General features: G+C 42.2%; 1 protein-coding gene across 2 annotated transcripts in view; it reads left to right on the plus strand.

The window, feature by feature from the left end:
• LOC122799515 (TRIO and F-actin binding protein) overlaps positions 1–15,948 on the plus strand; it is a 3,126,988-nt gene that overhangs the window by 681,149 nt on the left and 2,429,891 nt on the right. For both annotated transcript variants that reach the window (XM_044068636.1, XM_044068645.1), the window contains exon 5: positions 9,816–9,900. In XM_044068636.1, the coding sequence (XP_043924571.1) occupies positions 9,816–9,900 (85 nt within the window). The remainder of the gene's footprint in view (positions 1–9,815; positions 9,901–15,948) is intronic.

Here is a 15,948-nt window from a genome sequence, read left to right on the forward strand (position 1 = left end):
AATAGGATAGGAGGAGATGAAATAAAAATGGTGATGTATTACCAATCAACAGGAAAGTCCCCAGGAACAGATGGCATTCCTGTAGAAGTTTAGAAGCTAGGAGGGAAAAACTGATAAATATCTGCAAGGTTGTGTTTAACAGTATTTTAAGAGGAGAAGCACCAACTTCCTGGAATAAAGAGGTGGTGGCTGTAATACCTAAACAGGGTAAAGACCCATCAGATCCAGCTTTATACAAGCCCATTTCAGTCCTAAATCATGATTATAAATTGTTTATATCTATAATGAATAAAAGAAAGGTAAATATGATGCCAAAGTTGATACATAGATCTGTGTGGATTAATGGAGGGGAGGTAAACATTTCACAACATTAACAGAAAACTGATGATCCAGAGGAAAACTGAGTGTAAGAAAATATCACATTTGTTGATGGGTTTTGATGCAGAGAAAGCATTTGACAGAGTAAACTGGGACTTTATGAGTAGGGTAATGGAAGCATTTGCATTCCCTGATAAAATTATAAAGTTTATTAGAAGGTTATATGAGGGATCGGAGGTGAAAAATATTTGAGTAGAGCAACCAGGCAGGGGTATCCTCTTTCCCTTTGCTTTATGCACTATATTTAGAACCACTGGCAAAGAATATAAGAGACTCAGCCATTCAAGGATATAATTGGTATGGTAATTAAAAAAAGATGGCTGTATTTGCAGATGATATGATATTATACCCGATAAAACCAGAAAGGGACATTTCAGTGTTGTGGAACATTTTGAGGAAGTTTCAAATCTTTTTGAAATACAAAATTAATGAAGCTAAAGCAAAGGGAATAGCTGTAAATTATGTACCCACACACAAATTGGTACAGCAATATCCATATTTATGGGGACATGATACAATGAAATACTTAAGAATATATATTAAAAAGGGTTCTGGTGTGGCACCTAAAGATATGTGGGAAGAGGCTAAACAAAAGATAATGCAAAAAACTGAGAAATTGGAAGCTCTGTTATATGAATATGGATAGCAAGATGTAAGCAGTTAAAATGTTTTAGTCCCTTTAGTTTTATACACAGGATAGGCATATTTTTATCAACTAGAGAAGTTGTGGATAGCAATTAATAAGGAGTTAAATGATTTTATCTGGGAGGGAAAGATGGCAAGAGTCAAGTGGGATAAGCTGATTCTTGCATCTGAGCAAGGCGGTTTGGGATTACCAGATTTGAAGGGGTATTTCAGAGCTACACAGTTAAGGCTTCTATGCATAGCACAAGCAGAAACCTGGAATTGAAAGTGGAAAGGGATGATGATGAAATGGAGGGAAGCTCAAGAAACAAGGAGAGACTCAGATTTTGGATGCAGATCCTTAAGGAGAATAACAATAATCATGCAAAATATTAGATTTCTAAAGTAGTAGAAAGTATTCTAAGATCTAAGCCAACATGAGACTAGAGAAAGGAGATTCTGCCAATAGGGATGACTATAACTAGGGATACAGACAGTAGACAAAAGGGGACTAGAATTTATTGGAGAAAACTGGTAAAAGAACCAAGATATTGGGAGCAAATAATTAGCGAGAGAAAGGTAATAGAATGGGAAGATGCCAATATTTTTTTTGGACTGGAGGATAGAGATTGCTTTCCCTGTCAAGGATTGATATTAGAGTATAGGCAAAGAGAAGGAAATAGGGGGATCCGAAGTGAAAACACTGATAGAATTTTTAGTAGAATCTAGAACAGAAGCTGCTGTTAAAAAAGGAATAATTAATAGAGCATATAAAATATTGCATGCTGTCTAAGAATTTATCAGAGTTTGTTAGAAAAGATTGGGAAGAGAGACTGGATAAGCAATGCACAAAGAAACAATGGGGGAATATATGTATGTCTCCCAAATATGCAATGAATTCTAGAAGATTTAAGATCTTTGCTTGGAATTGTTTGCATAAGTATTTTTATACTCTGAGTAGACTCCAAAAAGTCTACTCATGTAGACAGCAAATGTTGGAGGTGCTGGCGGTGTGACGGGGAAGAAAGAGGTAACTGGAAACATATTTTATGGTAGTGTAATGATTTGGCAGACTTTAAAGATTCCCTGAAGACTATTCTGTCAGTGACACTAAGTGAGCAAATTGGTGTAACTAAGCAATTTAGTTTTTTTGAGCTATGATACAGAATCAGAATTGCCTAGATATAGTAAGGCCTTGCTGAGTATAATTATGGTAGCTTCCAAAAAAGCAATTAATTGAAAATGGAAATCAAAGTCTAAACCAACTTTACTAGCAGGAGTGAATATAGTAACAGAGATAAAACAACTGGAATTAGGATCTTTAGAAAAGGGTAGGAGCAAATGACATAGGAAAAAATGGGAATTGTGGAAACAATACATGGAGAGGATGAATCAGGTTTAAAAGACAGCAGGATTTGAATGAGCTATATAATGTTTACTCACAGTGACTGGATAGACTATAAATGATGTATAACATTTGCAAATACAATTATGTCAACACGGTTTGTGATGTTTGCATCTAAAATTATGTCACTATTGTATGCTTTCATTTATATAAATGTATGATCGCCTGTGTCATATGTGCCGGTTTAATAAAGATGTGTCTTATCAAAAAAAAATACCTTTGCTAAACTATAACAAAGAGCTGTTCTTAAGACACCGACACTGACTGAATGTCAACCTAAATGCGTACTAATATTAACTGCAGGGAATAATTGGCGGTTTACTATCAATATCTCGAAAGTTGAAATAAAAACGGTACTAATATCCAAAGTCCTTTACCGAATCTACAACTACCTGAACGGCCCTATTATCAAAAAACATCTGTTAATGCCGAAAATGTCGACAACGACATTTTGCGGCATTACCAACAGTGCCACCCTTACCGTAACGTCCTAATCCCTACACCTAACGTCCTGTTTATGCAGGGGGGCAAGTTCCCCTGCACTCCCCGACTTAATATTCCAACTCTGAAATCGCACTACAGTGAGGGAAGGGATGTATTTCCCTAACCGCACTGTACCACGATCCCTTTACATGAGCAAACGCTATATATGCAAATGCACAGTCCATTCGCAAATGTGACGTTCGCTCATGTAACCTGCACACATATGAAGTATTCAAACATCTGTTGTTCAAATACTTCATAGTCGTGCAATTGCATGGTGAGATTACAATAGTAAACCATGCTTGCCATCTCTTCTACAGTGCTGACTACACCTCCACACAGCTTTCACTTGGGGAACCACCCCCTTCACCCCATCCTTCCTTCAACTTTTCCGTATGATAGCCAGTATGTCTTCAAAGGTTCAAATGCATTGGCCCTTGTTGTAGGTATATTGCATAGGTATCTGGCATTGAGAGCATAGTGTGATTCACACTGCAAGCTCATGCATGCTCGCACACACACACAGACGTACAGACACATAGACAGGCATAGACAGACACATACACACACATACAAACACAGGCACGTGCGCTCGTATACACACGCACACACACACATACACACGCGCACACACATACACGCATGCACACACACACACACACACACACACACACACACGCATGCACACACATGCGCACACACACACACACACACACACACACACACACACACATACACACACACACACACACGCGCGCGCTCTGTGACATATAGGAGTAAATAAAGCCCTGACTATGAGTAAGATGACCCAAGTTCAAGTAGCAGGTAGGGTACTGGGAAAGAAGGCTAGGGGTGGGGGGTGAGTGGCTGATACCAACCCTCTTATCCTAGGGAGACAGAGAGAGAGAGGCAGAGATAGTTTTGAGCAGAGAGCCTGCCACCTTTCAAGCAAAGACCTGCATAGCAGAAAAGTCAGCTGTTTTCAGGGATATGAGCGTGGAGAAGTTTATTTATTTTTTATTTATTCAGTTTGGTAACTGGGATAGAGCACTGATCCAAAGTGACCTATTTCAGTCTCAACCTGGACAAATATAAATTATAGCAGACGAGCAAGTTAATAAGATGTATTATGAATACAAACATAAAGTTGTGAATGCTAAATCAACGGGAGTAGTCGTCATCCTGAAAGACTTTTAGGAGCATCCATCATATTCATAGGTAAGGAACAGCATGTCCCTCCTTTGGTGCAGATGCTAATATCAGCCATCACAAAACAAAATTAACACATATATTAAAACAGCTCTATAACCTGTACCCTAGATGATATAAGCCACTAAGAGGGGAACAGCTGCATGTAATTTGAAGATCAGGGATCCATCCTGGATCACACACATACAAACACAGGCACGTGCGCTCGTATACACACGCACACACACACATACACACGCGCACACACACACACGCATGCACACACACACACACACGCATGCACACACACGCGCACACACACACACGCACACACACATACACACGCGCACACACACACACATACACACACACACACACGCGCGCGCGCGCGCTCTGTGACATATAGGAGTAAATAAAGCCCTGACTATGAGTAAGATGACCCAAGTTCAAGTAGCAGGTAGGGTACTGGGAAAGAAGGCTAGGGGTGGGGGGTGAGTGGCTGATACCAACCCTCTTATCCTAGGGAGACAGAGAGAGAGAGAGGCAGAGATAGTTTTGAGCAGAGAGCCTGCCACCTTTCAAGCAAAGACCTGCATAGCAGAAAAGTCAGCTGTTTTCAGGGATATGAGCGTGGAGAAGTTTATTTATTTTTTATTTATTCAGTTTGGTAACTGGGATAGAGCACTGATCCAAAGTGACCTATTTCAGTCTCAACCTGGACAAATATAAATTATAGCAGACAAGCAAGTTAACAAGATGTATTATGAATACAAACATAAAGTTGTGAATGCTAAATCAACGGGAGTAGTCGTCATCCTGAAAGACTTTTAGGAGCATCCATCATATTCATAGGTAAGGAACAGCATGTCCCTCCTTTGGTGCAGATGCTAATATCAGCCATCACAAAACAAAATTAACACATATATTAAAACAGCTCTATAACCTGTACCCTAGATGATATAAGCCACTAAGAGGGGAACAGCTGCATGTAATTTGAAGATCAGGGATCCATCCTGGATTGCAGGTGGCTCCCTACTGGGTGGTGGATGAAGTCAAACTCTTACATCTTTTGAGACCTCATGTCAGCATATCGATAAGTGTGCATAGGTGTGGGCACCTGCTCCTCCATTACTGTCTGGATGACAGCCCCCACTGACCTGTTGTCACTAACTATGGAATGGGTCCCCCGTATTGTGAAAGAAAGGGCCCAATAACTTTGGGGAGAGAGCTAGATGGTCAGCAGATACACAGGGAGACAACATGGGACAAGGAAAAACATATAGATGTAGACACACACACACAAACACACACACACAGACACACACACACACACACACACACACACACACACACACACACACACACACACACGCACACACACACACAGGGTTACCACCTGTCCCACTTTGCGAGGGACAGTCCCTCTTTGGGCAGTTGTGTCCTGACAAAAAATTGTAAAAATGGCAACTGTCCTGAGATTTTAGGACAAAATTATTTCCTATATTTTATGCAATAGTTGCATAAAACAGTTATTCTGTAACTAAAATACCTAAATGTTATAAGAAACAGAATAAGCAACTAAAATGCTACAAGAATAAGCTTTTATTTAGGCAAAAAAGTTAAGTTCTATCCTTTGTACTGACCGTGGGTATGTGTCGGCCTGTAAAATCTGATGTTTGTACCAAAAATGCCCCACTTTGGCCATTTGAAAAGGTGGCACCCCTACACACACACGCCCTAAACTGATCCTAAACTGTCCTCAGTGGGCCCTGATATCACCCCAGGATGCCTACTGAATAGTCTAAACTATGGCTCATCAGGACCCTTGGAGTCATTATTTAACTATAGTCTTAAAACAAGCTTTGTGTCATGTGAATGGAGGACTGTGATGGTCATCTCCCTTCATAAGGGAAGACCTTAAGTAGACCCTGGAAACTACAGACCCATTAGTTTGACTTGTCTTGTTTGCAAAGCCATGGAAAGAATTATCATGGAAATTATCAACAAGGACATAGGAGACCTCCAGACAATGAATCCATCCCAGTTGGGCTTTGTCAAAGGAAGGGTATGTTTACTGAATTTGGTGGACTTCTTTGAAAGATCACTAAGACAATGAAAAAAGGTGCATACTGCCTACCTAGATCTAGCTAAGGCATTTGATACAATACCCAACTTGGGCATTGTTAACAAACCTATAGAACTGGATATAAACCTCTATAATATGCTGGATATCTTGCTGTCTCACTGATAGGATCCAGGAGGTTAGAATTGGTGAGGTCACTTACACAGAGAGGCTGGTCACCAGTGGAGTCCCTCAGGGCTCTGTGCTAGGCCCTGTCCTCTTTGGCACCTACTTCTCGGGTGTCAAAGCCATTGTCAGAGGCCTCTGGCTGTCCAAGTTCGCAGTTGATTGCAAACTGGCAGCAGTCATTTAATACCCCCAAGACAGGAACATGTTTCATGAAGGTCTGATACAGACAAATGTTTGGTGCCAAAGCCATGCCTTAAAACTCAATAATAAGAAATGCATTATAGTGCCTTTTGGGAAGTTTGCCACCCCGGTAATTATTTCATCGATAAAACATCTTTAAAAGTTGATTCACTAGTCAGGGATCTAAGAACTCATGTAGATTGTAACCTAGCTTTCGACCAGCATGTGTCCAAGATAGTAAGAAAATCCTTAGCAAGGGCATGGCATCTAGGTCCAGAAATGCTATCATACACTGTACTGGGTCCTCATCAGGCCCATCATAGAGTATAATGACCCTTTCGATATATACCTGACAGGACACATGCAGTAACTGGAATGTCCACAAATGTTCCTTTCAAAAATAATACAGGATCTAAACACAATCTCCTATGTTGATTGTATGAAAGTCCTGTCTCTTTAACTGGTATAATACAGACTTCTGAGAGGTAATCTTTGCCTGGCTTACAAGGCATCACTGGATCCTATTTTGATGAATCTTTTGCTCATCTGCAAAACAAACAGCATCGGAAATACTAGATTAAAAGACCTAAATTTTGCTTGGGACATAAATAGGACATGTTGGAGAGACAGATATATTTCTCAGAGAATTCCCATTCTCTTCAACAGGCTCCCCATCCGTATGAAGCAGGGTTCCTCCTTATCCCTATTTAAGGAATACCTGGACCAGTGGATGGATAATTGGAAATTCACCCCTGGTCTTGCTCCTGTGTCTCTGATGGACAGATGCAGTCAGTAAATCACCCCCTGTAAATCTAATATAAATCATATTTGTGTCTCATTTGGGTTGCACAATCAGGCTATTAAGGGCCCAGGTGGTCGTTAAACTAACTGACACCTATGAACTCAAACCCACACACACACACACACACACACACACACACACACACACACACACACAGTCATATATGTGTCACTGTGCAACTGTGTGTGTGTGTGTGTGTGTGTGTGTGTGTGTGTGTGTGTGTGTGTGTGTGTGTGTTTGTATGTCAGATCCAGCTAGCTCATCCCCTTTAACTCAAAGTTAAGGGACAAAAACAAAAAGAATATGTTAAACACCAGATAAAATGTTCTTCTCCACTTCTGTAATGTAGCAATCTGTTTCTTAAAACTGACTGTTACAACACACTCTCTTTCACAAACTAAACACTTCAGTGCTTTAGCAATTACTGCTTGCCGGTACTGCACTCCCACACCATCAGTGCCTGACACTAACGCCCTTAACTGCCTTAACTACTCATTCTCAATGGCTGTGCCCTTCACCCCAACCTAGTTATTGTTCTGTTTGTGTGTGTGTGTGTGTGTGTGTGTGTGTGTGTGTGTGTGTGTGTGTGTGTGTATGCGCACGCGTGCACACTTAGGGGTTAAATGTGGTTAATGAATCATTCTCTGTTGTGAATCTTACTAGTGCAACACAGAATACGGTATCCTTTACTCAGTTTGGTATCAGCCTTCATTCTGGAGTAAGATACAGAGATCAAACAACAGAAAAACAGAGCCTCATTTATTTGCTCCTTCATAACATTCTGTTGTCGTTGATGTATGCATCTATTTATTTCAGTGCACTCCACAAGTGAGAAAACTGTGTTTTAGAGTTTGACAGGCCTGCACCTCAGAAAAGCAGGTACAGAGAGGATGCAGGTTCACCTACAGCCCTACTATGCTACAGCAGCATATATGGGCATTGCACTGCCTTGCTGAAGAACAGAGCTGTAGTAGCTTAACTAGTGCCGAGTGCAATTCCTTGATCTGCCACTCCTCGACCCTTAACTTAAGGAGCAAAAAAAGAAAAGCAAAAAGCAAAAAAAGGTCTACTTGCAAGGAAGTTACAACACTACACACAAAGCCCTTAAGCTCCTCAGCCCTGAACACAAATACTGTGTTGGCATTCATTTCTGAATGCCATTCCTGCAGAACAGCCCCATCCAGAACTGCTGATCGTGCACCCTAACACCTTATATCCATGGAAGCTACCCCCTTTGCCTGCTGTAGCTATGATTCTACAGAAGAATACTTCTAATGAGCCACACACTGCTTCTGAAGTTTGTATATGTACATGTATGCTAGTACATCCAAAAATATTTCCATAGTATATGTACAGAGTTTTGGAAAAATATATGGCATAGGTTCCCAATGAGAAATGAAGCTCCCAGCAAGGATGAAAAGTATGCTTACACAACTGCAGTCTTAAGAGTACAGTGCTTAACTGGAAAAACATTCAGGGATTGCTGACTTCAGGGAACTAGGATTAGGGAAACTGAATTCCATGAGATACTATGGTGCATTACTTATGTCAAACCTTGCAAAAAATGACTAAAAGTTTCAGCATACAGCATTCTTTTATCAGTTTTCAAGAAATAGTTTATTTGTAACATTTTCTTTATAACAGAGTAGTGCATAAGCAAGGCTTGTAAATATGGCTATGTTTCTGTTGTGGAATTTGTTCACATCATACAGAAAACTTACGAAAACTTTGCTAAGGTCTTTCTGTGAGATAATGAAATGTAGCCATTTTGCACATTCTGTTTTTCTGCTGTAATTTTAGTATCCAGTATGCTTTTTTTCTTTTGGTTGCAAGACAAAATGCAGTGAACCTGATTGCTGATTAATGGTCATCTGGCCAAATGCCGGTGGTTCCAGGTAATAGTAGCACGGAAATGACTTTTTGTGACAGTAAAGTTTTTTCTTTTCTCCACTCTTCTGTAATTTTGGATAAGTTTTTCAGTAACACTGAAATGACTTTTAGTGACAGTAGTCTTTTTTTCCCTCCAGTGTTCTGTAATTTTGGATAAGTTTGAGGTGTGTCTTGGTGTCCCTCCACATGAGGGGTACCAGGATAGCTTCAACCCTGCAAAACGATTGCCTCCATTGTTCGTTGAAAGTTGTTTCAGAGTTTTTTTGTAATACATCACCTTTTGAATAAATGGCTATTGAATGCTCAACATGAATCTAAAATGTGCAGCTCAACACTGTAGTATATTCTGATTCCATGCTTATAAATTTTTGTTTTTGCAGTACTAGTAACACATTGAAACCAAAAGAACATATGATCATTTCTTGCAGGAGATTCTGTGACACCATTAATTTACATTTTGAAAGGTGATGACTCAAACAATTGGTCTTACTGTGTTATGTGATACACTCAGCATCATATTTTATCTATAAAGTACTAACCAAACAGATAAAGTAAAAAAAGGTGTTTGGTATCTTTAAGAAGCTATCTATTTCTTCTGCCTTTTTTTGTACTAGTTACCTCAAACGACTGGTATACAGCAATCCTTCTGAGACAAACATCTGCAACTGGACACATAAAGAAGAATCGTCAGTTCTGAGGGTAAATCAACGAACATGTTTACATTTATGCTAGCAACGTTTAAGGAAGCAATGTTAAGGACTGCTGACAAAGAATGAAAGTGATATTGGTAATGTGTATACATTAATCTGATAACCTTTAAGTCAGAGGAGGTGGGGGCAGCAGGGAATCAGACTCATTATGGACTTTTGTGCACTACCATGAGATGTGTTACTGAAGAAATGCTGAATTACGTTCTATCTTCTGCTATACAGAAGGCTTCACTCATTGTCATAGATTGTAAATGTGGACTTTATTCAAACATAGCACAAAGAGCTGGTGTTTTTTTTTTTATTTTAACTTATTTTTATGTATAGTGGCTAGATCTGTATCCTGTATCTGTTCTTGTTTATTACTTAAGCCCCGCATTTGCATGGGTCTGTGTTTGACTTTAAAAGGTGCAGAAAGTTAGCCACCCAGTCTCTGCTCCTCTGTACATTACAAGGTATCCGACTGAGCTATGAATACTAAGTTTAACTTTAAAATGTTTATCCTGCAGTTTGTGACTGCTGTTCACCCAATAGCATATTTTATTTAAAGAACTAGACTGTTTTACTTAATAGCATATTTTATTTAAAGAACTAGACTGTTTTATTTACTGACGTTGCATTTTATTTTTAATAACTGTATTATTTTATTTACTGGAAGTTCTGTTCGCACTTCTGTGGCTGTAGTTTGGATTGAATTCAGACTTGCTGGATCCAGTTTCTGATTGTTGAAGTGAGCACTAAAACTCACTAAACTCACTAACCCCCCCCCCCCCGTGCCTCGAAGCAGGAGTGTTCAGTAGGTGTAGTTTAATTGAAGGTTACTGGTTCAGGGCTCAGTTTTGAGCTTTGCTATTGGGTCCTTCATTTAATTACTTTGTTCTTGTTTATTACTTAAGCCCGTGTTTGTGTGGGTCTGCACTTGTTTTCCTGTAGCACAGCATCACACACTACCATGGAACAGTAGTAACCGTTGGAGGTGATAGATGCAAACTTTTGCTTGTTAAATTTTCCCCTAGCACTTTGCTTGCAGTGCTCCAAAGGTAGCGTGGCCCTGCTCTGCTGCCAAATGGAACACTAAACCTAGTCTCTGAGGCACCACCAAAACTCTTACCCACTAGCCACACTTAAGTACGACCGCTCTTCCTGACTACCTAAACTTCCTACTCTTTCCTGTCCTCCTTCAGCTCCTGAACACATTAATTTACCTCCTCCTGCTCCTGAACACATTCATTTACCTAGCACTATGGATGGACAATTTCATACAGTTTCTGTAGCCATCATGGTTGACATGGGCATCCGGAGGCAGTGTAGTAACTGCCTCACGTCCACTGACAACCCTGTACTCCTAGCTCACAAGAAATATGTGGAGATGCAACAACATTAAGAACCTTGACTCCATGCTCTCTCACATACCAGTCAGTACATCCGATACTGAGCGAGTTGTCACCACACACACCTCACCTCCTACTCCACTCATACCCACACCACGCTTGCCTACTTATGTAGAGGTCCTCACTAGAAACATGCCTAAACATCAGAGAACTCCCAAACACAAACACAAGCACTCTACTTATGTTACCTCCTCTGCAGAACACTGTACACATAATAGCTCGTGCATCAGTGTCTCATCCGCCAAGCCCTTAAAGCAAAGCACAAAAACCTGACATACTAGTCATAGGGGACTGCATTGTAAGACACACAGATGTCCCTCTTACCAGGCTGGATAAGGAAAAGGTCACAGTCAGCTGTCTGTTAGGTACCAGGATCCACCACATCACACATGCACCCAAGTCTCTCAGCAACAGGTACTGTTATGACTCCGTCATAGTCCATATTGGTGTGAATGACTTGAGATGTACCTCTCTGGATTACATAAAGAGAGACATGACTGAGTTCTCAGATTATGTGTCTCAGGCTGGTATGTTCCTAGCCTTAATCAGTATTTTACCTTCACCTAGGATGATGCCTCAGTACAAACAGAAAATGATTGACTTCAATAATTGGCTTTGTTTCTAGTGTCATTCTAAGGGGATCCAGTATCTGTCAGCCTGGGATGACATGATCAACAGACCTCGATGCTTTGCCAGGGATGGTCTTCATCTGTCACCCCTGGGATTTTGGCTACTGGCTAAAGCTGTTGCCTTCCTCATAGTGCCGTTTTAGGCAGTATCACAAGGACACAATTCCCAATGTAAAACTTCCATCTAAAAACAGCTTAAATGTTATGCTGCTAAATTCTAAGAGTTTTAACATGAAACTGCACTCACTGGAAGCAGGTCTGACCTTGGAGGATGTAGGCATTTGTGCAGTCACGGAGACCTGGTTTAAGTTTGTGAAGAGCACCACAGCCATACCAGGTTACACCTCTTTCCATATGTTCAGACCAAAAACTGAAGGTGTGAAGACTAAAGGAAGTGGTGTATCAATATTCATCAAAGATAAATACACCTCCAGCTTGGTCAAACATGATTCACTAGAGTTACTTCAGATGCAATTAACTGTTAATAGGACACCTAGTCAAGTGATTGCCAGCTATAGGACCCTCCATGAATCAGGATACCCACTCTACATATTTCCATCTACTTGAGTCTGTCAAGATACAACCAAACACCCTGGTTCTGGGTGACTTTAACTACCCATTTGTAGACGGGGCAGATTACTCATGCTTAAATGCACTTGCCCAAAGATTACTTGATTTCCTTAACTCCAAAACTCCATTGCCCTGGACCAGCTGGTCAACACCCCCACAAGGAGTGCAAACATCTTGGATCCGGTGCTTACAAATATGGGGGACCGCTGCAGCACACCCACTGTATGGTCTTCCCTGGTGAGATCTGACCACAAAACAATCTAATTCGAAGTAACCCCCCCCCCCCCGAGCAGCAACTACATTAAAAAATGTCTCCAAAGCAGATTATAACCTCCTTTAGGATGTAGCTTCACAACACCCCCCCCCCCGACTCCTCTCCCATGCAATGGAAGGAGCGGCAAGGGTGGCTGGGTCCGGCGTGTCCATGAGGCGTAACGCCTGGCTCAGGCTGCGCCAGTTTACCAAACCCTTTAAGGCGTCCTTTGCCAACGCCCCTTATGATGGCTCTACTCTGTTCGGTAAGACCATCAAGGAGACGCTAGTCCAGAGTGAAAAGGATGGAAAGACACTGTCTGCTGTTGGGATCCGCTTCTCTAACCCTCAAAGGTCCTTTTCCCGGAACCAGAGAGGGCAAACGAAAATGTTCTGGAAGTCTCAGTATTCCTGGGACACTCAGGGCTCTTCTTCCCCCAGAGGCAGAGGGGGACAGAACGGACGCTGGCCCAGAGGCTGAGGGGGTCCGCGAAATGTCAGGTCTTGAGAACCTTTCTCGGACAGACCCAGAAAACAACCCTGAGGGGTTGCCCAACTACTCTACTCTGGAGGCAGTCGGGGGACGATTATCCTTGCACCCAGCATTATGGGAGCCCATAACAACGGACTCCTCGGTGCTGCAAATCATATCCAGAAGATACTCTATCCCCTTCATAGGTTCTCCAAACCCTTCCAAACACCTCCCAGACCTTCCACCTATGCAAAGGGAGGCAGCAGCACAGGAAATTTTCAAGCTGCTAGGAAAGCGAGCCATCGAAATCATCCCCCCAGATCAGTCCGGATCGGGCTTCTATTCCATTTTGGTGCCAAAGAAAATGGGGGACTTAAGTCCCATTCTGGACCTCTCTACCCCGAATCTGTCAGTAGCCAAAGAAAAGTTCCGGATGGTCACACTACAGTCCATCATTCCATACCTGCAAGAGAGCGACTGGATGTGCTCGTTAGATCTCCAGGATGCTTACTATCACATAAAAATGCACAGAAGCTCCAGGAGGTTCCTCCGCTTCCAGCTAGGTGCCAATCATTATCAATTTTGAGCCCTACCCTTTGGTCTCACCACAGCCCCCAGGGTGTTTACCAAAGTGATGGCAGTGGTAGCGGCTCACCTGAGACTTCAGGGGATTCAGGTCTATCCATACCTGGATGATTGGCTCCAAACTGCTGCCACCAGGCATCTACTTTCCCAAACCAGGGACTACTTTTTGACACTCGCCCTGAGTTGGGGTATCACAATCAACACATCCAAATCTCTACTACAGCCTGTACAGGTCATAGACTACATTGGTGCCAGAATAGACACACTCCAGGGTAAAGTGTTCCTGACCTTGGAGAGAGTTCAAAACCTCAAGATGCATGTCTCTCAAATCTATCATTCTCATCTTCCGACAGTGGAATCTGTGTTGAGGGCCCTAGGCTCGATGGTGGTGACCATAACTCTCCTTCCATGTGCTCGGCTACCCATGCGGATTCTTCAGTGGACACTGGCGGTTCAGTGGTCCCTGTTAGATTTACCACTATCCTACCCTATCCGCCTAAGACCAGTGTGTTGGTCGTCCCTCATATGGTGGATGAGCTCTCCAGACATTATGGAGGGATGACCATTCGTTCCAGCCCTGGTCCTCATCACAGTGACCATGGATGCCTCCCAACTCGGGTGGGGGGGGGCATTGTTTGGACAGGACAGTCCAAGGCTTGTGGTCCCCCATAAAGACCAGCTTGCATATCAGTGTCCTAGAGATGAGGGCGGTCCTTCTAGCGTTGCAGGCCCTTCATGCCTCTTTTCCTCAAGGGATGATTGCCATTCAATCAGACAACATGTCAGTAATCTGGTATATCAATATACAGAGAGGGACCAGATCTCATCCTCTTTGTCATGAGGCCATGAGAGTGTGGGAATGGGCGATCTCCACCAGTCGCTTTCTTATAGCAATGCACATTCCGGGATGGTCCAACATCCTAGCGGACAGGCTAAGTCGGACCATTCTGATGCCTTACGAGTGGTCTCTGACTCCGTCAGTAGCGGAACAGATCTTCAGCGAGTGGGGTCAACCTTGCTACAAACTCTTCGCATCGCCTTCCAACGCAAAGTGCAGCAGGTTTTTCACTCTGAACCCCCTGCTGGGGGAGCCCCTCAGAGATGCTCTAGTTCTTGCTTGGCATCCCGGTTTTCTGTATGCTTACCCTCTAGTTCCTCTCATCCCTAGATTTCTTCAGAAAGCTTGTCGACTGGGGAGCAAAGTGATACTTATTGCCCCATTCTGGCCTCGCCAGGTATGGTTTCCCTTCCTTTGGTCTCACCTTCTGGCTCCACCTTGGATCCTAGATCCCATTCTGGATTTGATTTCACATCCATCAGGGGTACCTCTTCCTACTCTGGACAGCCTGAAGCTCACTGCTTGGCTGCTCCAGTTCCAGTGATTGCCAGGACTCCCAGACTTTCATCCTCGGTTAAGTACATTTTGGCGGCTGCTCATAAGTCATCTACCAGAAAGATTTATCACAGCAAGTGGAAACGTTTTTCTTTCTGGGCTTCTCAGAGGAGTTTAGATCCCTTCACAGCACCTGTTCCCACTATTCTTGATTTCCTAGCTGACATCTTCCAGCATGGCGCTAGCTATTCTACTGTGAAAGTTCAGTTGGCTGCCATTTCTCATTTTCATGTGGGCGAGAATTCTGCATACTTGGCATCTTCGAGACTGTGTAAAGCCTTTATTAAGGGCACTTTTTTATTACATCCCTCGGTCAAAGACCCTGTTCCCCTGTGGGACCTTACTATGGTTCTCCAAGATCTGGTCGCTCCGCCTTTCGAGCCTACCGCTACTGCTGATCTAAAATTTCTGTCATGGAAAACAGCCTTTCTGGTCGCTATTATCTCTGCTAGAAGGGTTTTGGAATTACAGGCCTTGTCCATAAAATTTCCGTACATGATTTTTCATAAAGATAGAGTGTCCCTTCGAACCAATCCATCTTTTCTTCCAAAGGAGGCATCACCAGTAAATATCAATCAGACTATAAATTTGCCTGTGTTTTTCCCAACTTTGCCAACAGGATGGAATATAAACTACACATGTTGGATGTTCACAGACAGTTATGATTTTATTTACACAGGACAAAACATTTTCGTAAATCTGATCAATTGCTTGTTTCATTCTATAAACCTTTTTTGGGCAAACCTAT

This window comes from Protopterus annectens, chromosome 1.part0 (genome assembly GCF_019279795.1).
Source record: "Protopterus annectens isolate FY-2018-M chromosome 1.part0, PAN1.0, whole genome shotgun sequence".
Lineage (NCBI taxonomy): Eukaryota > Metazoa > Chordata > Ceratodontiformes > Protopteridae > Protopterus > Protopterus annectens.